Consider the following 26,183-nt stretch of genomic DNA (forward strand, 5'->3'; position numbering starts at 1 on the left):
AGTGTGCTGACTTGACTATGACTTGCCCCAAACTGCATGTGATTCTCATAAAGTGGGCATGTCTGTAAAGGGGAGACTCGTGGGTACCCACAGAACCCATTTACATTCACTGATCTGGAGGTCAGAGGTCAAGGGACCCCTTTGAACATGGACATGACAGTTTTTCCTCGCCAACATTTAGTGTAAGTTTGGAGCATTATCTAACCTCCTTCATGACCAGCTAGTCTGACCTGGTTGGTACCGATGGATTCATCAGGTTTACTAGTTTTAAAGATAAACTCATGTAACCCAGACTCCTGTTGTTGAATGAGGGGAAACTTTAAAACTCTGCGAAACGTCGTCTACGTCAAATTCTTAATTATTCGTGTCTTCTTGTAAATTCGCCTTTAATGCAACACATGAAGTTATTCCAAAGACATTGTGTCTCGGCTTGAAGACCAGGACGAGTGTCTGAAAGCTCTTGGTCTTTGAGGTTGGATTATTTGGTTCCACAAGTTTATCTTAGTTCTACTCTCTATGAGGTTTTGAATGCAGTACTTGTACTTGTAGTGTAGTATTTTCAGTGTGGTATTAGTACTTTTACTGCAGTAAAGCATCTGAATACTTCTGCTGCTGTAGAAACCGGCTTACTATTTGGTGCAACTTTGTGGGTCAAAGTTCACCAAACTTGAAACTTAGATCTACTTCACTCCCGTGAACTAATCCACCAATTCCACAAATCCACTAATTGTGGCAGTTCCATTATTAGTTATTAATTATTAAATTGCTGCGTTAAATACAAAACTGCAAAAATACGTCCAAATTGTGTTATGTATTTCAATAATTCTGCATCTGTAATATGTTTTCATCGTTATAAAATAGGGTAACTTCACCACAGACGTTACTGAATGTGCTGTCAGTGACCTGCAGTAACCTCCAGGTCAGTGAACACACACACACACACACATGCAGCATGTTGCTCTACACGTTATTCCACATTAATAACACGATGAAAACAAGTCTCACAAATGTCTTAAAAATGAGGAAACTGCTGCATTGACATGTTTTTAAACTTCACAAATAAAATGATTAAAATATAATTTTAATATCTTAAAGTCAAAATAAGTTCACCGACGTGTTTTTACATCACGTTTGGGATCATTCGCGTTTTATCTGCGGATGTCTTGAGACGTTTGTCGCAGCAAGAAACGTCCTCTGATCCACAAATATGCGTTGCATACTGCGTTTAAAACACCGTTGGAAAGCTCCGACATCCGGGTTTCGATGGAGTCGGTGTAGAATTTAAAAGATGGAAATGCGATCTTCTTATAAATCTGATATCTCATCAACACACTGAACTGTTTGTGTACTTGTGAGTGAAAAAACATACTTGTGAACCAGATATTTAAATGGCAAAATAATAACTTTTTTGCAATATTTGAATTCATGTTTTACATTTTATGAAGTAACGTGAATCTGTACGTTTCTCGCTGCAGAAAAACACAAGTGTTGCAATTCATTAAACTGCAAAACATTCAACTTTAACGCCCAAATACAGCTGCAATAAAGGGAGTAAATGAGCTGACGACACGCCTCAAACACCATGTTGATGAAATCTGATGCAAAGTTTGATTTCCTCTGTGCAGTCGCTCAGCGCCAAACAACAAGTTTTCTCAGGACAGATAAAGTTTCTAATCAAATCTAACCTGCCAGATTTATGTATTATTATATCACACAAACAAACAACATCAGAAATGAGCAGAAATGTGATGAAGTCTGGTGAGAGTGAATGAAGTTTACTCCTCTTTGTGTTCTCCAAACAGAACAAAAACAAGTGCAAACTGAGCAGAAGCAGCAGCAGAGAAACATTAGAAGAAGTTTTACCTCCATCCTGCTCGTCGTCTCTCAGCTGCCTCCTTTATGTCGACTATGTGTGAAGCAGAGAGAGAGATAGAGAGAGAGAGAGTCGGCCTGCAGGTTAAATATAGCAGCAGAGTCACTACAGACACATAGTGAGAGAGAGAGAGAGAGAGAGAGAGAGACAGCAGCTCATGTTCTGTCACATGTTCATCATTTCTCTCTTCTTCTTCTTCTGCAGCAGCTTCATGTAATAACATCTGATTTATGGTCGCACCGCCACAGAAACCAGTCAGCGTGAGTGAGTGAGGGGGAAATATAGAAGACGCTGACAGGAGGTCACAAGTCAGCAAAACATTTACACAACATAGTAAATAACAATATCTAAGAGCCATGCTATCAGCTCAGTGATGCACATCCCGATCTCACGGGAAGGCGTATAAATAGTACGACATAGGGCTGGGCGATATATCACGATATATCACGATATAGGTCATTTCATATCTCGATAACGATATATATCAGGATTTTGGGTGTTTTCTGGTAATTCAATAAATTAATAGTCTATATGAAATAACCACACGGTAAAGTATATTGTTGTACTCACCTGTGTGAATACTTGACAGAAGAAAAGTACTTTGCCAAATGAACATAACTGTTTTATGTGAAGGTTTTATAGCCTATATTGCGATAGAAACGTTATTTTTTATCATATACATTTATACGATAGGCATTTTTATATCGTTTCGACGATATATATTGTCATATTGGGACTTGACAAGGGATTTGTTGGTCTTGACTGGGGACTTGAATCAGGACTTGACTGGTCTTGACTTTGGACCTCGACTGGGGACTTGTTGGTATTTACTTGTTACTTGACTTGGGACTTTTTGGTCTAGACTAGGAACTTGACTTGGGACTCATTGTCTTAACTTGGGACTTTACTTGGGACTTAACTTGGTACTTCACTGGTCTTGACTTGGGACTTGACTCGGAACTTGCTGGCATTTACTTGGTATTTGACTTGGGACCTTTTGGTCTAGACTAGGAACTTGACTTGGAACTCATTGTCTTAACGTGGAACTTAACTTGGGCCTTCAATGGTCTTGACTGGGGACATGACTTGGAACTTGTTAGTCTTGACTTGGGACTTGACTCTGGACTTTTTGGTCTAGACTAGGAACTTGACTTTTTGACTCATTGTCTTAACTTGGGACTTGACTGGGGACTTGACTCTGTCAATTGTTGGTCTTGACTTGGGACTCATTGGTCTTGAGACCTGTTGTCTTAACTTGGGACTTGTCTTTACTCACGACTTGCTGGTCTTAAATTGGGACTTGTTGTCTTAACGTGGGACTTAACTTGGGCCTTCAATGGTCTTGACTGGGGACTTGACTTGGGACTTGTTTGTATTTACTTGGTACTTGACTTGGGACTTTTTGGTCTAGACTAGGATCTTGACTTGTGACTCATTGTCTTAACTTGGGACTTGACTCTGTCACTTATTGGTCTTGACTTGGGACTCATTGGTCTTGAGACCTGTTGTCTTAACTTGGGACTTGTCTTTACTCACGACTTGCTGGTCTTGACTTGAGACTTGCTGGTCTTAAATTGGGACTTGTTGGACTTGTCTTGGGACTTGACTCTGTCACTTGTTGGTCTTGATTTGGGACTTGACTGGTCTTGACTTGGGACATGACTTTGACTTGTATTTATGTCCTAAAAAGTCCTTTTAAACTTAGAATTAAAGGGCATTCTGGTTAGATTTGAGTTTTCATACTTCAGATTTTCTTCCAGAGTACGATGCAGCTGTTGTGTCTCTAATAAGACGCGAACACTGACCGAATATTTGCTCAACGGCACAATAATCATCTCAGTTTGACCACAGAAACTTAATCATCTCCTCCTTATGAGCTTTTATCAGCCCGTTCAGGTGTTTCTGTTATTTTGTCCACCCCCCCTGAGTGTGGAGATGGTCTAACTCCTCATCAGTTTAATTAGTGTTGTTAATGTGGATGAAGAGGAACCTGCCGCCTGTTGTTGCTCTGCAGGGTGTCTCCGGCGCTCTAAAGGGAAGTTGAGCCACTCGAGTAGAGAAAAGTTCTACTTTCATTTCTCCTTTTTGAGTTTCTTCACTTCTTCCCCCAAACTGGAGAGTTTTCACCACCTTTAAACAACGCTGGTTGCATAAGGAGAGAATCTGAAACCAACAATCCTGGTGAACACACCGAAACAAAAACGACTTTTTGAATGAGGTTTTGAATGGAGGACTTTTGTTTCCTCTTGCAGGGCGGCATTCTGGGATGTGAAACAGCTTTTAAAGATTCTTACAGACAAACACAACAAGGTCACTGGTTAATAATCAAGATTATAAACTCCTCTTCTCCTTTAAGGTGTGTCTCAGGCTATCTTCGGACCAATCGGTGATGGCGGTTTGTCCTCTGAGCAGAAACACAGGATGTGGTTGGAGGGGAGAAGTGAAGCAGACGGGAAAAAACACGGCGGCGTTATGAGGTTATGAAGGAGGGAAACCATATAAGGTGAAATTAATGCAACAGGAAATGTGACCAGAAAGACGTTACGCAACATCACAGCTTCTGTCAACAACACAGAAAAAAAACACAAACCTGAGTTTTCTGCATGAAATCAGAGCGACTAGAAACACAAAGATCTGAGACATTTTTTATGTTTGACCAAAAATGTGTTTTTAAGGTGTGGAGTTAAACTTAAACTTGACTATGGACGTGATTTGGGACTTGTTAGTCTTGATTTGGGACTTGACTCGGGACTTGTTGGTATTTAGTTGGTACTTGGTGTGGGACTTCGCTGGTCTTGACTGGGGACTTGACTTGGGACTTGTTAGCCTTGACTTGGGACTTGTCTCTGGACTTGTTGGTATTTACTTTGTACTTGACTTGGGACTTTTAGGTCTTGACTGGGGACTTGTTAGCCTTGACTTGGGACTTGACTCTGGACTTGTTGGTATTTACTTTGTACTTGACTTGGGACTTTTAGGTCTTGACTGGGGACTTGTTAGCCTTGACTTGGGACTTGTCTCTGGACTTGTTGGTATTTACTTTGTACTTGACTTGGGACTTTTAGGTCTTGACTGGGGACTTGTTAGCCTTGACTTGGGACTTGTCTCTGGACTTGTTGGTATTTACTTTGTACTTGACTTGGGACTTTTAGGTCTTGACTGGGGACTTGTTAGCCTTGACTTGGGACTTGACTCTGGACTTGTTGGTATTTACTTTGTACTTGACTTGGGACTTTTAGGTCTTGACTGGGGACTTGTCTTGGGAGTTGTTAGTCTTGACTTGGGACTTTTCTTTACTCAGGACTTGTTGGTCTTGAGTTGGGGCAAGACTTGAGACTTCACTGGTCTTGACTTGGGCATTGACTTGGGACTCATTGTCTTAACTTGGGACTCGACTAGGGATTTGTTAGTGACTTCTTGGACTTGACTTGGGATTTGTTAGTCTTGACTTTGGACTTGACTCAAGTACTTGTTGAACTTGACTTGGGACTTGTCGTCTTAACTTGGGACTTGTTGTTCTTAACTTGGGACTTGACTTGGGCTTGATTAAGATTTGTTAGTCTGGATGTTGGACTTGACTCAGGACTTGTTGGTATTTACTTGGAACTTGACTTGGGACTTCACAGTTCTTGACTTGGGACTCATCGTCTTGACTTGTGACTCGTTGGTATTTACTTGGTAGTTGACTTGGGACTTTAAGGTCTTGACTTGGGACTTTACTTGGGACTCATTGTCTTAACTTGGGACTTGTTTTTACTCAGGACTTCAGTGGTCTTGACATGTGACTTGTTGGACATGACTTGGGACTTGACTTGTGGAGCATATTTTGAAGGAACACACAACCTGGTTACTTTGTATTTTCTTTACATTCACGACTAATAACGACTTAAAGTCTAAACGGTCAGATTGAGGTTTTAATTATCATTTAATCAGCTGAGTTTGACCTCTAACGACCAAAACGAAGCCCTAGATGTTGTTTCTCTTCCGTCTGCTGCTGTTCTCCAGCGGCTCTGTGCTGCCTCCTGCTGGTTAAACAGAGAGGAAAGACTAATGGTTTTATTTTGGCGTCTAATTTGGTGTAAAAAGAGTTTGTAGTTTTATTATTTATTATTAATAGTTTTATTATTATTATATTATTTATTTTTTGAAGTGTGAATGTGAGTAGAAACATCTGGAATCGGGAGGAAAAAGCAGAAATTTGGTAAAGAAAAAGCACAACGTCATGTCATTCGAGAGCACGATTTATTAATTTTAGAGCATTAATTAAGTCATTTTGAGAGGTGAGAGCTTGAATCAAGTAATTTAAGTGCTGTAAAGCTATTTGAGAACACAAACTACGTAATTAGAGAAATGAGAGCACGGGATATTAATTTCGAGAGCACAAATTAATAATTCAAAATCACGAATGAAGTAATTTGAGAGCATTACATTTAAATTTGAGAGCATGAATTACTAAAATAAGAGCACAGCTGCAGTCAATAAAGAGCAGAATTTCAAAGGGTAATAATTTATTAATTCAAGAGCATTAATTATTACATCCAAGAGCTTGTATTAAGTAATTAGAAAGCACAATTTATTAATTTAAGAGCACAAAATCAAGAGCATGAATTAAGTCATTCCAGACCACGAATAGAGTAAGCAAAATCAAGAGCATGATTTCTTAATTTGAGAGCATTAATGAAGTAATAAGAGAGTCTGAATCAAGTCATTTAGGTATTATTGAGTCATTTGAGAGCACAAACTGATTTATTAGAGAAATAAGAGCATTAATTAGAGAGCACAAATTAATAATTCAAGACCACGAATGAAATCATTTGAGACTCGAGAGTTATGACATTCAAGAGCACGTATCGAGGCATTAGAGAGCACAGATTGAGGTATTTGAGAATACAATTTATTAAACCTAAAGCACAGCTTAAGTCATTCAAGAGTAATTTATTAATTTGAGAGCACAAGTTAAGCTATTTGAGAGTACCGTTTATTAAATCAAGAGCATGAATTCTGTCATTCCAGAGCACACATTATTCATTTGAGATTATAATTAATTCAGCATGAATTTAAGTCATCACATCGTTCAGTTTGTGTCAAAACGTGACGTCACAATGAGACGTTTGCTCAAACGGTGAACTTTGTCTCCAGCTGATATATTTAAAAAACTGTTCGTACAGACAGAAATCCACCACAGAAGAAGAACAGACATTAAACATTAACATTAAAATAAACCACAACAGTCTTCAATAGTTTGTTTATTTCTGATTTTACATTTATAAATAAAAACACGTTGAGTAATGTTCCTGCAGGTCGTAGCAACCAAATGTTTTTCCCTCTCTGATACGTGTTTGAGGGCATCATGTGACAGGATTTCTGGGTAATGTAGTCCTCACGTACACGTAGTAGCTCCCACTGAGTTTCTTTCATTGTGATATTTATCGTTGTTCAGAGTAAATAAAGTTAAACTTCACATCCTGTCTCAGATATAAAACACACTGATTTATTACTGCGCGTGTCATTAAGTCAAACTGTGCAGACACACTTTTCATTTCTACTCCAGACTGCACCATTAATCTACAGTCTGTGAGACGCTTCTAGCTGCTTTGCTTTGGTCTGAACCACAAACAGTAAGTTGTCTTTTCGTATTTTATCTGTCTGACATCAGTCACGTGACTCATCCGAAGCTCAGTTATTGGTCATCGGTCCAGGCTGGAGATTCTTTATGTTTGGTTAGCGAAGACACAACTTCCAATAAGAGTAGCTTACATGGTTTTAGAACTAAGTGCTTGGTGGTTCTCATGATGCTGTAGATCTGTTTTTTGGACAGCGAGACTCTTTGGCATTAAAATGGTCAAATTTAAAGAATTATTTAAATTATTATTTAATTTTTTTTATTCCTTCTCTAAATCTACATCCTATCCTGAGTATTAGGGCCACGTTGAGGAAAAAAAAAAATCTGAGATTTCGAGAATAACTTCATCAGCACCACGTTATCATCAGTATCAGGACCTGGAAAAGATTGTTAAAGAAACTGCGTTGTCCTCTCGCCCGTTTTGTTGGTTGCTGGTAATAAGTTTTCCTAATAATACAACTTTTTTTCGCGTAAAGTTATGACTTTATTCTCGTATTATTACGACTTTTTTCCTTGTAAAATTACGACTTTATTCTCGTAATTTTACGACGTTTTTCTCGTAAAGTTATGACTTTATTCTCGTAATTTTACGACGTTTTTCTCGTAAAGTTATGACTTTATTCTCGTAATTTCAGATTAGTTTTTTTCCTCAATGTGGCCCTAATACTCCGTCTTAACATCCAGCTCGAAGATCATCTTCTGTCAAAGTTCCTCTTTAAAAATGAAAATAAAACGGGAAGAAAAAGTCAAATGTTCTATTTTTACTGCCTTCTTCAGTCGTCCTCTAATTCTTCTTCGTTGGTTTGTGTCGTTGTAGGTTCATCTCCGTGTCCCCTGGGCGTTGTGATGTGTGTCTTGTGTCGTACTTTTTGAGTCCACATCTGATCTTCTCAGTTTAACAGAGAAAACAATAAGTCAGAAAAGTTGAATAAGAGTGAAGCGTTAATACCCGATGTTCCCTGTGAGCGACAGTTTGGTTCCCTCATCATGATGAAGATCTCATCATGAGTCATTGGCAGGTTTGTGAGTTTAGTCTGAGATCCGTGGCGTTCAGTGGCGTCCCGTCTTCTTCTTAAAGATCTTATTAAAAGCGTTTCTCCTGCGGCTGCCGGACGACTCGCTCTCGTCCCCTCCGTCCTCCTCCACGGGGCTCCTCCTGGCCGGGAGCTGGAGGCCCGTCCCCCGACCGCCGCTGCCCGACGAGCTGGACGAGGCGGAGGACGAGAAGACGGTCGGGCCGTCGGCGGCGTCGGACGTGACGTAGAGGGATCGGGTGGAGCTAGAGGAGGCGAGGACGGCGGCCGGGCTGCCCCTCAGCTCCCCGAGGCTGGAGCTCTTCTCCAGGCCTCCTCCTCCTCCTCCTCCTGCTTCACCGACCCCAGAGCCCTGACCCTGCTGGGGGTGGAGCCTGGAGGACAGGAGGAAGGGCTTGGGGCTGTACAAGCCTCGTGATTCGCCGTGAGAGAGAGGGAGGGCGGAGTCAGAGTCGGAGCGGTTCATGATGTCCCTGAGAGAGAGAGAGAGAGCAGAAGCTAACGTTGCTAACATGCTATTTTACTGTGATTGAAAACATGAATATCCAGGACTATTAGTACATCCGCTGGCAAATACATTAACTTGTTTTATCATAATATCAACACGATATCAAACAGTACAAACTATTAATAGAATTAGAAAACAAGAGTAAGATGTAAAGGATCAAACACAGCAAAGTTAGGAAGGAAACCAGTCAGCAAGAAGAAGTGAGAGATAAAGCTCCGATGTGGCGTACTGACCAACGGTAAACCCTAACACCCAACTCTAAATCCTGAAAATTCGTAAAACTCGTAAACTCTAAATCCTGAAAACTCGTAAACTCTAAATCCTGAAAACTCGTAAACTCTAAATCCTGAAAACTCGTAAAACTCGTAAACTCTAAATCCTGAAAACTCGCAAAACTCGTAAACTCTAAATCCTGAAAACTCGTAAACTCTAAATCCTGAAAACTCGTAAACTCTAAATCCTGAAAACTCGTAAAACTCGTAAACTCTAAATCCTGAAAACTCGTAAACTCTAAATCCTGAAAACTCGTAAACTCTAAATCGTGTCGTCTTGGAAAACTCGTAAACATTAAATCCTGAAAACTCGCAAAACTCGTAAACTCTAAATCCTGAAAACTCGTAAACTCTAAATCCTGTAAACTCTAAATCCTGAAAACTCGTAAAACTCGTAAACTCTAAATCCTGAAAACTCGTAAAACTCGTAAACTCTAAATCCTGAAAACTCGTAAACTCTAAATCCTGAAAACTCGTAAACTCTAAATCCTGAAAACTCGTAAAACTCGTAAACTCTAAATCCTGAAAACTCGTAAAACTTGTAAACTCTAAATCCTGAAAATTCGTAAACTCTAAATCCTGAAAACTCGTAAACTCTAAATCGTGTCGTCTTGGAAAACTCGTAAACATTAAATCCTGAAAACTCGCAAAACTCGTAAACTCTAAATCCTGAAAACTCGTAAACTCTAAATCCTGAAAACTCGTAAACTCTAAATCCTGAAAACTCGTAAAACTTGTAAACTCTAAATCCTGAAAACTCGTAAACTCTAAATCGTGTCGTCTTGGAAAACTCGTAAACATTAAATCCTGAAAACTCGCAAAACTCGTAAACTCTAAATCCTGAAAACTCGTAAACTCTAAATCCTGAAAACTCGTAATCTCTAAATCCTGAAAACTCGTTAACTTTAAATCTTGACCACTCGTAAATTTCCTTTCAATATCTTAGAAATAAGAAACGATGAATGAACAAATTCTTAATTTGTAATTTGTACGCAAAAGTTCAGATCGGATCTGTGTGTACGAATGTTTCAGGAATGACGCTCACTGTTTCTGTTTTTTTCCTGTCTTGTTAGTACGTCAGTATCCATGGAAACCGGCCGTGCAGAGGAAGAGGAAGAGGAAGATACCCGAAGCTGCCGGAGCGACCGCGCTGCCTCTGGGCCGTCGCAGCGTCCCCTGCAGGCGGGAGGCTGGACGGCGCCTCCAGAGAAGAGAAGAAGGAAGACCGGAAGAGCACAGCAGAGAAATGAGTGGCGCCTTCAGTGTAGGAAGAAGAGGAGGAAGAGGAGGAGGAGTTGGTGGGGGGAGGACAGAACGAGAGGACGGGGGGATGAGGAAGAGGAGGAGGAGAGGCCGGGCCGATGTAGGGGTGAGACAGGGAGGAGGAGAGAGACGGAGAGGGAACAGAGAGGAACTCCAGCTGGCCAATGGAGAGGCTGCGATGCTGCCGGCCGCTGGGAGGACGCGACGATGTGAACAAGCCACGCCCCTCAGGCTGAGGTAAGCCACGCCCTTCAACCAACCTCTGAGAGCTGAACGCCAGAGCGGGGTCTCCTATCCTCTGTCGCAGGGGCATCAGACTCTGAACTGCAGGACAGGAAGGAGGAGGAGGAGTTTTATTTTGAAAACCAGAAACACACGAAGTTCAAACTCAGAAGAAAATACTTTATAAAACTAGAAGAGTGCAAAAGAGAAAAGGTGCAAAACGTGATAAAGTGCAAAAATTTTCCTTTTTTTCTGAGCTTCAGAGAGGAATCACAGTTATTTACAGTTTTCAACAACTTGTAATGTTACCTTAAAGGCTAACGTGAGTCAGCAAAGTTGCCTTTCGTTAGCTAAACAGGGACCGAATCTTATGCGGAGTATCAATATCAGAGATTTTTTTACTCCAAATAAATGTGATTCCAAAACAAGACATATTATGAAAGAAAAACAGGTTTAAAATACAATTTTCCAATCACATATTCTTGGAGTTATTAGCTTAAAAAAATAAGAAACGTTTTTGTCTTTAAAAGTGATCTGAGGTGTTTTGGAATTAAAACATTCAACTGTATGAATTGACTTGTGCCCAAGCTGAAAAACAAAACAGTTACTCAGTGCTCTTAACTGCTGCAGACCTGTAAGTGGATGTTAGTGGAAAGAGGGGAAGCAGGTAAACTGTTGTTAAAATAGTGTTGTGTTTTCCAGGTCTTCAGAGGGTGAAAAGAGGAGGAGGAGAAGAAGAAGAGATTCTTCTGGAAAACATCCAAACAGCTTTGTCTGATCTGAGCAGACGGAGGGAGGAAGGTGGAGGAAGAGGAGGGTGAAGCTGCACAGGTGAGGGGGCGTTCACATGGACACCTGTTGTCCGTCATATTCACAGACATTTGATTTAGTGTAATAAGACTAGGTGGAAACCTAGTATATGGCATTTGGTCAATGTGCTAAATTGTTACAGGTAGTCAGCGGTGTCTATATTGTTAATTCCTGGATATTTGATGTTCATCTGCAATTTTCTGTGGTAAATGGACTTGCATTTATATAGCGCTTTTCTAGTCTTCTGACCACTCAAAGCTCTTTACACTACATGTCAGCATTCACCCATTCATACACACATTCACACACTGAAGGCAGAGGCTGCTAAGGTGCCAACTTTGCCCATCAGGATCTAATCTAAATACTTATTCACACACCGATGGCTCTGCCTTCAGGAGACATTTAGGGTTAAGTGTCTTGCTCAAGGACACATCGTCATGTGACCTGGAGCAGCCGGGGATCGAACCACCGACCTTCCGATTAGTGCACAACCTGCTCTACCCTCAAAGTTGCCTTTTGTCAACATCTAATCTTGGCTTTCTAGCAGAGGTACGTTAGCTAAATGGCTAATGTGAGTCAGCTAAACTGCCTGACAGCCAGCATCTGTAGCTAACGAGCTAACGTTAATGCACGTTGTTCTGATATGCTGCAACTTTTCAACAAATTTCATAATTGTTCCATAGATAACTCATAAATTTCAGTTTCTCTACTCTTGATATACAAGACTGAGATGTTTTCACATGTTGTCTGAACTTTGACTTTATCACAAATGTTCATGTGAACGCCGCCTGCTGGTTGATTTATACCTCCGTTAGAGAGTTTAAAGCTCTTTTCATTTGTAGGAGTTGAAATGAGGGTTCCTACGATCATTTACCAACAGATTCCTTTTGAGGGATCGTTGGGTCAAATTCAACGAATCAGACATTTTCTGCTATTTATTCTTCTAATATTAGCGTTTTTTTAGGAGTTATTTAATGTATTAAAAGATTCAGTTCTTTATTGTTGAATGAATGAATTAAAAGTAAAGTATCACAATTACATAAATATATTTTACAATAAAATAATCGTTCAAAATAACTAGCAAATTTAATATAGCTTAAAATATTCAACGGAAAACGATTTTAATGTAACGTAAAATAACACACGCCATTTATAAAAGTAATTTTTAGTTTTTAAAAAGTTTATTAGATTAATATTCGTATTTTTCATATCAAGTTCAATTATTGATATCATTGAATTTTATGCATTACAGCAATTATTTAAAACTTAATTTTCTTTGAGCCTTGCAATATTACCTCCATATATGATGCATTATATTTTATCATTAATGTTATAACTTGTTTTAAAAATGTATTTATTATTATTTGTTTTACATTTACTCTTTACATTTTTAACTAATTTGTAGTTTATAGTTTTCTGATAAGCTTCTGACTTTTAAAAGAATATTTTCATTAATTTTTTTGATGTATTTTTCTAATAATCTTCAAATATTTTTGTCATATTTTTGGGAGATTTTAATCATATTTTACTATTAATTTCCGGATATATTTAATAATTTTTTCACATATTTTAATATAATTTTCTTATATTTTTCGGACAGTATTTTAAGTCTTTTAAGTGCTGGTGAGAAAAAAAATGTCGTCTTAATTTTAAAATATTTTACTGTTGTGTGTTTAATCGTAGGAACCCTGACGGAGATTGGAGGTGCTCGTCAATCACACAGAGGTATGAACCAATCAGAGAGGGGGGAGGCTGATTGAGGGAAGGGCCAACCAGAGTGTTTCCATGGTGACTGGGTGTCTGCGATGCCACTCAGGGGCCAGAGGTCGCTCACTCGCCGGTCCATCTGCCACGCTGCGTCTGGAGGGAGCCAATCAAGAGAGAGAGAGAGATGCCAAGAAAAGAGGAACCAATCAGAGGAGGGGATGGAGACACGGAGCGGCCCACAGGTGAGCTGAGAGAGGATGAGGTCAGGTAAAGGTTATTTATTCTGATGTTGTCAAACAGGAATGCTGACTAACGCTGACTAGCTAGCGTTATCCAGCCATCTCCTCCTCCTGCAGTAGTCTCCAGCGGCGTAGGGGTCGGCTAATCTGGTCCCGTTGGTTCATGTTAACTTTCTCAACTACCACTGGTGATCCTGGAGAGTGAGCGACGGCACATGTTGAGAGAAACTAGCATTTTCTTCAGCCATCGTTAAAATTATTATTATTATTCTGCCTCCACTTAACGCTCCGCCCACTAAACACATCACCATGGTTACTAACAGGAAAGAGGGCAACACGACCACATTAGAAATGCATTAAAACGACTGAATACAACACCGACAGCGGCGGATTCGTCCGCATCGATCTCAATGACAAGAAGACGAATGTAAAGTATCACCAGACCTTTCCAGATCTTGATCATCTAAACTTCTCATCAACTTACACTGCAGCGTCCCGGGAGACAGGATGTCCTCGTCCATGTCGTCGAGGTCGTCGGAGAGGAGGACGTGCTGAGTGGTCGGAGGTCGCAGGCCGAGGAAGGACGGGTCCAGGTTGAGGGCGGCGGCCAGCGCTCCCAGACCCGGGTTATTGACCACACAGAAACCCGTCAGACACTCGATCTGCTGCCAGCGGTGGAGCTTCTCCCGCAGCGCCGCCGTCACGTCGCCCAGCGCCTGTCTGAGGGGGGAGGCGGGTGTTAACAGGAGGAACCTCCGCAGGTAAGAAACAGTTTGAACCTGCTGAACGCAAGAGCTCGAGAGTGTTTGTCTTTGTATGCAACCGTTGAAATTAGAGTTGTTCCGATACAGATACCAGTATCCGAAATGCATCCGGTATTGCCCAAAATTCAGTATCGGTGAGTACGCCGGTCTACGCACCGATCCGATACCAGAATCTACTAACCCAGAAAAAAATCAACTTCTTTAACCGATTATCAGTTCTTCTTCGCCGCTCAAAAACAGTAGTCCTCACTGTGTTTGTCACAGCTGTTTAATAATAATAAGAAGAAGAAGAAGAAGAAGAATAACGGGAATAAGAATAATAAGAAATAAAAATTATAATAATAACAATGACAATAATAACAATGATAGTTAAAAAAAAATAATTCCATAATATTGATAATAATAATAATAATAATAATAACAATGACAGTAATAATAATAAATAATTCTATACTAATAATAATTAAAAGAATCTAAAATAAACAATTCTAAAAAATTATAATATAATCATAGCAATAATAACGCTCATAACTATAATAGTAATAATAATGACAATTATAACAATAATAACAAAATAAATAATTCTAAAAAATATATATATAATTATGATAATAATAACATTAATAATTATAATAGTAATAATAATAAATAAATTATTTAAAAAAATTCTATATTTTTCTTTTATCATGCTGGTATCTGATCGATACTCGGTATCGGCCGATATCGCAAGTTCAGGTATCAAAATCGGTATTGGGAAGGAACAAATGGTAACGGAACGTTTCTAGTTAAAATTCAACAATATTTGTGTTTGTTTGTCCTTCATTCTGGGTCAAAGGTCACTCACTTGGCAGAGAGGATCTTGTGGTCGACGTCGTCCAGCGAGGAGCTGTGAGCCACATGAAACGTCCCGAACAGAGAGCTCCTCTTCTTCCTGATCTTCTCCGCCTGAAACACCAACAACATCATCATCATCATCATCATCATCAGTGAGTGTGTTTCAGTGTGTGTTGTTGTTGTTGTTGTTGTTGTTGTTGTTGTTGTTGTACTCACCCCCTCTCTGGCCTGCATTAGCTGCTTCTCTGCGCTCTGTTTCTTGATGTTGTAGTACCGAACTTCCACTTCGTGCGTCAGCTGCAGCCACTTCTGCAGACAGTCCGGTGGGGCCCAGCGAGCCCGCGACTCCAGCTCCCTCTCCGCCTTCTTCAGCGCCATACGCACCTACAGAGAGGTGAGTCTTTGATTTTTGGGTTGCTGGATAATAAATAATTCCTGTCAATTGCATTTTTACCGTATTAATTTAGATATTTTCCAAAGTAAAAGTCAAAAGTAAAAACTTTTTCCCCATGGTCTAGTGCATGGCTCAGCAACCTTTACTATCAAATGAGACATTTTAGGCTAAAAAAATCTGTCTGGAGACGCAAAACATGTGATCATTGTGATGAAGGTAACACAGTTTATAGTCTAAGTATATAGTATATAAGTCTAACGCAGTGAGGGCCAAAGAGACAATGTACTACGGAGTATTAGGACCACATTGAGGGAAAAAACATCTGAGATTTACAGAATAAAGTCATAACTTTATAAGAAAAAAAATCTTAATATTACGAGAATAAAGACATAACTTTACGAGAAAAAAGTCATAACTTTACGAGAAAAAAAGTCATTTTACGAGAATAAAGTCGTAATATTAAGAGAATAAAGTCATAACTTTACGAGAATAAAAGTCGTAATATAACGGAAAAAAATTGTGTAAAATAACACGTAAAATTACTACTTTATAATATTATGACTTTATTCTCTAAATCTCAGATTTATTTATTTTCCTCAATGTGGCCCTAATACTCCGTCGTACCGTCGTACCATAGACCTACAACAATGATAAATAAAATTTAAATGTAAACAAAAACAGTTATTCATTTCCATGTTTATAAATCCACAGGGAGCCGCTGGAGAGGAGCTGAAGAGACGCAGGTTGCTGACCTCTGGACTAGTGTTACAAATGTTAAACAAAAATCGCAAAAGAATCGTAATATCGAATCTCAATACACATCAAATCGGCACCCAAGTATTGTGATAGCATTGACTCAGGAGATAAACGGATCGTCCGTGCCCTAGAAGCAACGCCGTCCGATAACCTGAAACCCGATCGGTGGACTCGTCTACCTGATCCAGCTCCTCCTCGGCGTATTTCTGCCGGCTCCTCTCGTTCTCGGTTCCCTCTCGGAGCTCTCGGAGCCGCTGAGCTTCCCGTTTGGCCGAGTCGATCTCGCCCCTCAGCTCCTCCTCCACCTTCACCTTCTCCACCTGAACGCTGTGCTGCTCCTCCTGAGCCTTCTGCAGCCTGAAACAACAACAACATGTGGTTTTGATCGGCTGTTCAACTTCTAGTATTTACTCTTACTACTGCTAGTACTACTGTTAGAACTACGGTTAGTATTACTGCCACCACTTGTTTTTTTTTATGATTTTCATGAATTTTTTTATGGCATACTATACTATTATTATTATTTATGGTATTTTTATGACATGATTTTTTTAATGCTTTTTTTACGACATGCTTTACTAAGACTTTTTATGACATTTACAACATACCTTAAAAAAGGAATGGTTTAGTATTTTTTAGGGCTGTCAGTCGATTAAAATATTTAATCGCTAATTAATGAAATTTTTTATTTGTTCAAAATGAACCTTAAAGGGAGATTTGTCAAGTATTTAATACTCTTATCAACATGGGAGTGAACAAGTATGTTAAAAAGTTTTGACATACTATACCACTTTTTTGAAAAAAATGTAAATGCTATATTATGACATTTTTCGACATATATATATATATACTATACTATATTTTTTTCTATGATTTATATTTTATACTATATTTTTCAACATACTATGTTATGAAAATGTTGTCATTACATACTATGACTTTTTTCATATTTTTTGAAATACTATAATATTACATTTTTGGATGACATGGATGTAAAATGAAACTTGACTTGTTGGCGGAGGGATACAACTGCGAGGCGATAGTTCTAGTCTTCAGTATGAAAGTCCTCCAGTGATAGTTGTCTCTACATCCATGGCTAAACTGCAAACAGGAGCTGCTAATAGATAATTCGGCATACTTTTAATTGTGACAATTTGTCAAAATGTAAACAAATAAATTACGCTCAAGTTGTAACCCACTCACTGAATCCTTGGCAACATTGCAGCAAGTAAAAGGAAAATTTAACCCCAGGTCTTAGACTAATAGACCTGTCCTGACTCCCCAGCCTCTCCAGTGGGACTGAAGACACCACTCCCGCTTGGAGATGGGAAGGGTCCTGTCGTCATGGCGCCCATCAATGTGGAGCCTGAGATTAAGCCGGACCAGTTCGTCCTAAAAAGCTTGTTTAGCTTCTTCATCTACTTCTCTGAACGCAAGATTCGCATCATCATGGCCGAAACATTGGTGAGTGACTTTGTATCTGTATGTCATCTTCTCTGTGACCTTTTTTAGGACTTTGTATGACCAAGTATACTATGAATTTTTCAACGTGCTATACTATGACTTTTTTCGAATTACTATACTATGAATTTTTTCGTGACTTTTTTCGTGTTTTTCTTCAACATACTATACTATGAATTTTTTCGTGACTTTTTTCGTGTTTTTCTTCAACATACTATACTATGAATTTTTTCGTGACTTTTTTCGTGTTTTTCTTCAACATATATACTATGACCTTTTTTTGTGACTTTTTTCGACATGCTATACTATGACTTTTTTTGTAACCTTTTTCAATTTACCATACTATGACTTTTTTCGTGACTTTTTTCGACATGCTATACTATGACTTTTTTTTGTAACTTTTTTCGACATGCTATACTATGACTTTTTTCGACATGCTATACTATGACCTTTTTTTGTAACCTTTTTCAATTTACCATACTATGACTTTTTTTGTGACTTTTTTCGACATGCTATACTATGACTTTTTTCAACTTACTATACTATGACCTTTTTTTGTAACTTTTTTCAATTTACCATACTATGACTTTTTTTGTGACTTTTTTCGACATGCTATACTATGACTTTTTTCGAATTACTATACTATGACTTTTTTCGTGACTTTTTTCGACATGCTATACTATGACTTTTTTCGACATGCTATACTATGACCTTTTTTTGTAACCTTTTTCAATTTACCATACTATGACTTTTTTTGTGACTTTTTTCGACATGCTATACTATGACTTTTTTCAACTTACTATACTATGACCTTTTTTTGTAACTTTTTTCAATTTACCATACTATGACTTTTTTTGTGACTTTTTTCGACATGCTATACTATGACTTTTTTCGAATTACTATACTATGACTTTTTTCGTGACTTTTTTCGACATGCTATACTATGACTTTTTTCGACGTGCTATACTATGACCTTTTTTTGTAACTTTTTTCGACATGCTATACTATGACTTTTTTCGACATGCTATACTATGACTTTTTTCGACATGCTATACTATGACTTTTTTCGAATTACTATACTATGACTTTTTTCGTGACTTTTTTCGACATGCTATACTATAACTTTTTTCGACATGCTATACTATGACTTTTTTCGTGACTTTTTTCGACATGCTATACTATGACTTTTTTCGTGACTTTTTTCGACATGCTATACTATAACTTTTTTCGACATGCTATACTATGACTTTTTTCGTGACTTTTTTCGACATGCTATACTATGACTTTTTTCGACATGCTATACTATGACTTTTTTTTGTAACTTTTTTCGACATGCTATACTATGACTTTTTTCGTGACTTTTTTCGACATGCTATACTATAACTTTTTTCGACATGCTATACTATGACTTTTTTCGTGACTTTTTTTGACATGCTATACTATGACTTTTTTCAACATGCTATACTATGACTTTTTTCGACATACTATACTATGACTTTTTTCGACGTGCTATACTATGACTTTTTTCGAATTACTATACTATGAATTTTTTCGTGACTTTTTTCGTGTTTTTCTTCAACATACTATACTATGACTTTTTTCGTGACTTTTTTCGACATGCTATACTATGACTTTTTTCGTGACTTTTTTCGACATGCTATACTATGACTTTTTTCGACATGCTATACTATGACTTTTTTCGTGACTTTTTTCGACATGCTATACTATGACTTTTTTCGACATGCTATACTATGACTTTTTTTGTGACTTTTTTCGACATGCTATACTATGACTTTTTTCGTGACTTTTTTTGACATGCTATACTATAACTTTTTTCGACATGCTATACTATGACTTTTTTCGACGTGCTATACTATGACTTTTTTCGAATTACTATACTATGAATTTTTTCGTGACTTTTTTCGTGTTTTTCTTCAACATACTATACTATGACTTTTTTCGACATGCTATATGACTTTTTTTGTAACCTTTTTCAATTTACCATACTATGACTTTTTTTGTAACTTTTTTCGACATGCTATACTATGACTTTTTTCGACATGCTATACTATGACTTTTTTCGACATGCTATACTATGACTTTTTTCGACATACTATACTATGACTTTTTTCGACGTGCTATACTATGACTTTTTTCAACTTACTATACTATGACCTTTTTTTGTAACTTTTTTCGACATGCTATACTATGACTTTTTTCGACATGCTATACTATGACTTTTTTCGACATACTATACTATGACTTTTTTCGACGTGCTATACTATGACTTTTTTCTAATTACTATACTATGACTTTTTTCGTGACTTTTTTCGACATGCTATACTATGACTTTTTTCGACATGCTATACTATGACCTTTTTTTGTAACTTTTTTCGACATGCTATACTATGACTTTTTTCATGTTTTTCTTCAACATACTATACTATGACTTTTTTCGTGACTTTTTTCGACATGCTATACTATGACTTTTTTCGTGACTTTTTTCGACATGCTATACTATGACTTTTTTCGTGACTTTTTTCGACATGCTATACTATGACTTTTTTCGAATTACTATACTATGACTTTCTTCGTGACTTTTTTCGACAAGCTATACTATGACTTTTTTTTGTAACTTTTTTCGACATGCTATACTATGACCTTTTTTTGTAACTTTTTTCGACATGCTATACTATGACCTTTTTTTGTAACTTTTTTCGACATGCTATACTATGACTTTTTTCGTGACTTTTTTCGACATGCTATACTATGACTTTTTTCGACATGCTATACTATGACTTTTTTCGAATTATTATACTATGACTTTTTTCGTGACTTTTTTCGACATGCTATACTATAACTTTTTTCGACATGCTATACTATGACTTTTTTCGAATTACTATACTATGACTTTTTTCGTGACTTTTTTCGACATGCTATACTATGACTTTTTTCGACGTGCTATACTATGACTTTTTTCGAATTACTATACTATGAATTTTTTCGTGACTTTTTTCGTGTTTTTCTTCAACATACTATACTATGACTTTTTTCGACATGCTATATGACTTTTTTTGTAACCTTTTTCAATTTACCATACTATGACTTTTTTTGTGACTTTTTTCGACATGCTATACTATGACTTTTTTCGACATGCTATACTATGACTTTTTTCGACATACTATACTATGACTTTTTTCGACATGCTATACTATGACTTTTTTCGACGTGCTATACTATGACTTTTTTCGAATTACTATACTATGAATTTTTTCGTGACTTTTTTCGTGTTTTTCTTCAACATACTATACTATGACTTTTTTCGACATGCTATACTATGACCTTTTATTGGAACTTTTTTCGACATGCTATGACTTTTTTTGTAACCTTTTTCAATTTACCATACTATGACTTTTTTTGTGACTTTTTTCGACATGCTATACTATGACTTTTTTCGACATGCTATACTATGACTTTTTTCGACATACTATACTATGACTTTTTTCGACATACTATACTATGACTTTTTTCGACGTGCTATACTATGACTTTTTTCAACTTACTATACTATGACCTTTTTTTGTAACTTTTTTCGACATGCTATACTATGACTTTTTTCGACATGCTATACTATGACTTTTTTCGAATTACTATACTATGACTTTTTTCGTGACTTTTTTCGACATGCTATACTATGACTTTTTTTTGTAACTTTTTTCGACATGCTATACTATGACTTTTTTCGTGACTTTTTTCGACATGCTATACTATGACTTTTTTCGACATGCTATACTATGACCTTTTTTTGTAACCTTTTTCAATTTACCATACTATAACTTTTTTTGTGACTTTTTTCGACATGCTATACTATGACTTTTTTCGAATTACTATACTATGACTTTTTTCGTGACTTTTTTCGACATGCTATACTATGACTTTTTTCGACATACTATACTATGACTTTTTTCGACATGCTATACTATGACTTTTTTCGACGTGCTATACTATGACTTTTTTCGACATACTATACTATGACTTTTTTCGACGTGCTATACTATGACTTTTTTCAACTTACTATACTATGACCTTTTTTTGTAACTTTTTTCGACATGCTATACTATGACTTTTTTCGACATGCTATACTATGACTTTTTTCGACATACTATACTATAACTTTTTTCGACATGCTATACTATGACTTTTTTCGAATTACTATACTATGACTTTTTTCGTGACTTTTTTCGACATGCTATACTATGACTTTTTTCGACATGCTATACTATGACTTTTTTTTGTAACTTTTTTCGACATGCTATACTATGACCTTTTTTTGTAACTTTTTTCGACATGCTATACTATGACTTTTTTCGTGTTTTTCTTCAACATACTATACTATGACTTTTTTCGTGACTTTTTTCGACATGCTATACTATGACTTTTTTCGTGACTTTTTTCGACATGCTATACTGTGACTTTTTTCGACATGCTATACTATGACTTTTTTCGAATTACTATACTATGACTTTTTTTTGTAACCTTTTTCAATTTACCATACTATAACTTTTTTTGTGACTTTTTTCGACATGCTATACTATGACTTTTTTCGAATTACTATACTATGACTTTTTTCGTGACTTTTTTCGACATGCTATACTATGACTTTTTTCGACATGCTATACTATGACTTTTTTTTGTAACTTTTTTCGACATGCTATACTATGACCTTTTTTTGTAACTTTTTTCGACATGCTATACTATGACTTTTTTCGTGACTTTTTTCGACATGCTATACTATAACTTTTTTCGACATGCTATACTATGACTTTTTTCGACATGCTATACTATGACTTTTTTCGTGACTTTTTTCGACATGCTATACTATAACTTTTTTCGACATGCTATACTATAACTTTTTTCGACATGCTATACTATGACTTTTTTCGACATGCTATACTATGACTTTTTTTTGTAACTTTTTTCGACATGCTATACTATGACCTTTTTTTGTAACTTTTTTCGACATGCTATACTATGACTTTTTTCGACATGCTATACTATGACTTTTTTCGACGTGCTATACTATGACTTTTTTCGAATTACTATACTATGAATTTTTTCGTGACTTTTTTCGTGTTTTTCTTCAACATACTATACTATGACTTTTTTCGACATGCTATACTATGACCTTTTTTTGTAACTTTTTTCGACATGCTATATGACTTTTTTTGTAACCTTTTTCAATTTACCATACTATGACTTTTTTTGTGACTTTTTTCGACATGCTATACTATGACTTTTTTCGACATGCTATACTATGACTTTTTTCGACATACTATACTATGACTTTTTTCGACATACTATACTATGACTTTTTTCGACGTGCTATACTATGACTTTTTTCAACTTACTATACTATGACCTTTTTTTGTAACTTTTTTCGACATGCTATACTATGACTTTTTTCGACATGCTATACTATGACTTTTTTCGACATACTATACTATGACTTTTTTCGACATACTATACTATGACTTTTTTCGACGTGCTATACTATGACTTTTTTCAACTTACTATACTATGACCTTTTTTTGTAACTTTTTTCGACATGCTATACTATGACTTTTTTCGACATGCTATACTATGACTTTTTTCGACATACTATACTATGACTTTTTTCGACGTGCTATACTATGACTTTTTTCGAATTACCATACTATAACTTTTTTTGTGACTTTTTTCGACATGCTATACTATGACTTTTTTCGTGACTTTTTTCGACATGCTATACTATGACTTTTTTCGACGTGCTATACCATGACTTTTTTCGAATTACTATACTATGACTTTTTTCGTGACTTTTTTCGACATGCTATACTATGACTTTTTTCGACATGCTATACTATGACTTTTTTTTGTAACTTTTTTCGACATGCTATACTATGACCTTTTTTTGTAACTTTTTTCGACATGCTACACTATGACTTTTTTCGTGACTTTTTTCGACATGCTATACTATAACTTTTTTCGACATGCTATACTATGACTTTTTTCGTGACTTTTTTCGACATGCTATACTATGACTTTTTTCGACGTGCTATACCATGACTTTTTTCGAATTACTATACTATGAATTTTTTCGTGACTTTTTTCGTGTTTTTCTTCAACATACTATACTATGACTTTTTTCGACATGCTATATGACTTTTTTTGTAACCTTTTTCAATTTACCATACTATAACTTTTTTTGTGACTTTTTTCGACATGCTATACTATGACTTTTTTCGAATTACTATACTATGACTTTTTTCGTGACTTTTTTCGACATGCTATACTATGACTTTTTTCGACATGCTATACTATGACCTTTTTTTGTAACTTTTTTCGACATGCTATACTATGACCTTTTTTTGTAACTTTTTTCGACATACTATACTATGACTTTTTTCGACATGCTATACTATGACTTTTTTCGACGTGCTATACTATGACTTTTTTCGAATTACTATACTATGAATTTTTTCGTGACTTTTTTCGTGTTTTTCTTCAACATACTATACTATGACTTTTTTCGACATGCTATACTATGACCTTTTTTTGTAACTTTTTTCGACATGCTATATGACTTTTTTTGTAACCTTTTTCAATTTACCATACTATGACTTTTTTTGTGACTTTTTTCGACATGCTATACTATGACTTTTTTCGACATACTATACTATGACTTTTTTCGACATACTATACTATGACTTTTTTCGACGTGCTATACTATGACTTTTTTCAACTTACTATACGATGACCTTTTTTTGTAACTTTTTTCGACATGCTATACTATGACTTTTTTCGACATGCTATACTATGACTTTTTTCGACATACTATACTATGACTTTTTTCGACGTGCTATACTATGACTTTTTTCGAATTACTATACTATGACTTTTTTCGTGACTTTTTTCGACATGCTATACTATGACTTTTTTCGACATGCTATACTATGACCTTTTTTTGTAACCTTTTTCAATTTACCATACTATAACTTTTTTTGTGACTTTTTTCGACATGCTATACTATGACTTTTTTCGAATTACTATACTATGACTTTTTTCGTGACTTTTTTCGACATGCTATACTATGACTTTTTTCGACGTGCTATACTATGACTTTTTTCGAATTACTATACTATGAATTTTTTCGTGACTTTTTTCGTGTTTTTCTTCAACATACTATACTATGACTTTTTTTGACATGCTATACTATGACCTTTTTTTGTAACTTTTTTCGACATGCTATATGACTTTTTTTGTAACCTTTTTCAATTTACCATACTATGACTTTTTTTGTGACTTTTTTCGACATGCTATACTATGACTTTTTTCAACATACTATACTATGACTTTTTTCGACATACTATACTATGACTTTTTTCGACGTGCTATACTATGACTTTTTTCAACTTACTATACTATGACCTTTTTTTGTAACTTTTTTCGACATGCTATACTATGACTTTTTTCGTGACTTTTTTCGACATGCTATACTATGACTTTTTTCGTGACTTTTTTCGACATACTATACTATGACTTTTTTCGACGTGCTATACTATGACTTTTTTCGAATTACTATACTATGACTTTTTTCGTGACTTTTTTCGACATGCTATACTATGACTTTTTTCAACTTACTATACTATGACCTTTTTTTGTAACTTTTTTCAACATGCTATACTATGACTTTTTTCGACATGCTATACTATGACTTTTTTCGAATTACTATACTATGACTTTTTTCGACATGCTATACTATGACTTTTTTCGAATTACTATACTGTGACTTTTTTCGACATGCTATACTATGACTTTTTTTTGTAACTTTTTTCGACATGCTATACTATGACTTTTTTCGACGTGCTATATTATGACCTTTTTTTGTAACTTTTTTCGACATGCTATACTATGACTTTTTTCGACGTGCTATACTATGACTTTTTTCGTGACTTTTTTCGACATGCTATACTATGACTTTTTTCGACATGCTATACTATGACTTTTTTCGACATACTATACTATGACTTTTTTCGACGTGCTATACTATGACTTTTTTCGAATTACTATACTATGACTTTTTTCGTGACTTTTTTCGACATGCTATACTATGACTTTTTTCGACATGCTATACTATGACCTTTTTTTGTAACTTTTTTCGACATGCTATACTATGACTTTTTTCGTGTTTTTCTTCAACATACTATACTATGACTTTTTTCGTGACTTTTTTCGACATGCTATACTATGACTTTTTTCGACATGCTATACTATGACTTTTTTCGACATGCTATACTATGACCTTTTCTTGTAACTTTTTTCGACATGCTATATGACTTTTTTGTAACCTTTTTCAATTTACCATACTATGACTTTTTTTGTGA

General features: G+C 36.2%; 2 protein-coding genes and 1 long non-coding RNA gene across 13 annotated transcripts in view; 1 reads left to right on the forward strand and 2 right to left on the reverse strand.

Moving 5' to 3' along the window:
* The window catches only part of dub (duboraya), a 16,380-nt gene extending 14,310 nt beyond the window's left edge, over positions 1–2,070 (reverse strand). For 2 of the 7 annotated variants that reach the window (XM_074611837.1, XM_074611840.1), the window contains exon 1: positions 1,864–2,045. In XM_074611837.1, coding sequence (XP_074467938.1) covers positions 1,864–1,869 — 6 coding nt within the window. In that variant the 5' untranslated portion in view covers positions 1,870–2,045. Of the gene's footprint in view, positions 1–1,863 lie in introns of all 7 variants that reach the window. The other 5 variants (XM_074611841.1, XM_074611838.1, XM_074611839.1 and 2 more) reach the window with 5 other exon arrangements.
* The window catches only part of LOC141753310 (uncharacterized), a 24,164-nt gene extending 10,339 nt beyond the window's left edge, over positions 1–13,825 (forward strand). The window contains exons 2-5 of the long non-coding RNA XR_012590428.1: positions 4,230–4,376; positions 10,384–10,810; positions 11,498–11,626; positions 13,289–13,825. This is a non-coding gene — a long non-coding RNA (uncharacterized LOC141753310). The remainder of the gene's footprint in view (positions 1–4,229; positions 4,377–10,383; positions 10,811–11,497; positions 11,627–13,288) is intronic.
* The window catches only part of LOC141753307 (stromal interaction molecule 1-like), a 102,289-nt gene that overhangs the window by 26,293 nt on the left and 49,813 nt on the right, over positions 1–26,183 (reverse strand). For 2 of the 5 annotated variants that reach the window (XM_074611831.1, XM_074611832.1), the window contains exons 8-14: positions 16,479–16,656; positions 15,366–15,533; positions 15,160–15,260; positions 14,036–14,271; positions 13,379–13,465; positions 10,834–10,897; positions 6,836–9,003 (exon numbers count right to left, since the gene is read on the reverse strand). In XM_074611831.1, coding sequence (XP_074467932.1) covers positions 8,547–9,003; positions 10,834–10,897; positions 13,379–13,465; positions 14,036–14,271; positions 15,160–15,260; positions 15,366–15,533; positions 16,479–16,656 — 1,291 coding nt within the window. In that variant the 3' untranslated portion in view covers positions 6,836–8,546. Of the gene's footprint in view, positions 1–6,835; positions 9,004–10,833; positions 10,898–13,378; positions 13,466–14,035; positions 14,272–14,304; positions 14,580–15,159; positions 15,261–15,365; positions 15,534–16,478; positions 16,657–26,183 lie in introns of those variants that run through there. The other 3 variants (XR_012590427.1, XM_074611833.1, XM_074611834.1) reach the window with 3 other exon arrangements.

Source organism: Sebastes fasciatus, chromosome 16 (assembly GCF_043250625.1).
Source record: "Sebastes fasciatus isolate fSebFas1 chromosome 16, fSebFas1.pri, whole genome shotgun sequence".
Lineage (NCBI taxonomy): Eukaryota > Metazoa > Chordata > Actinopteri > Perciformes > Sebastidae > Sebastes > Sebastes fasciatus.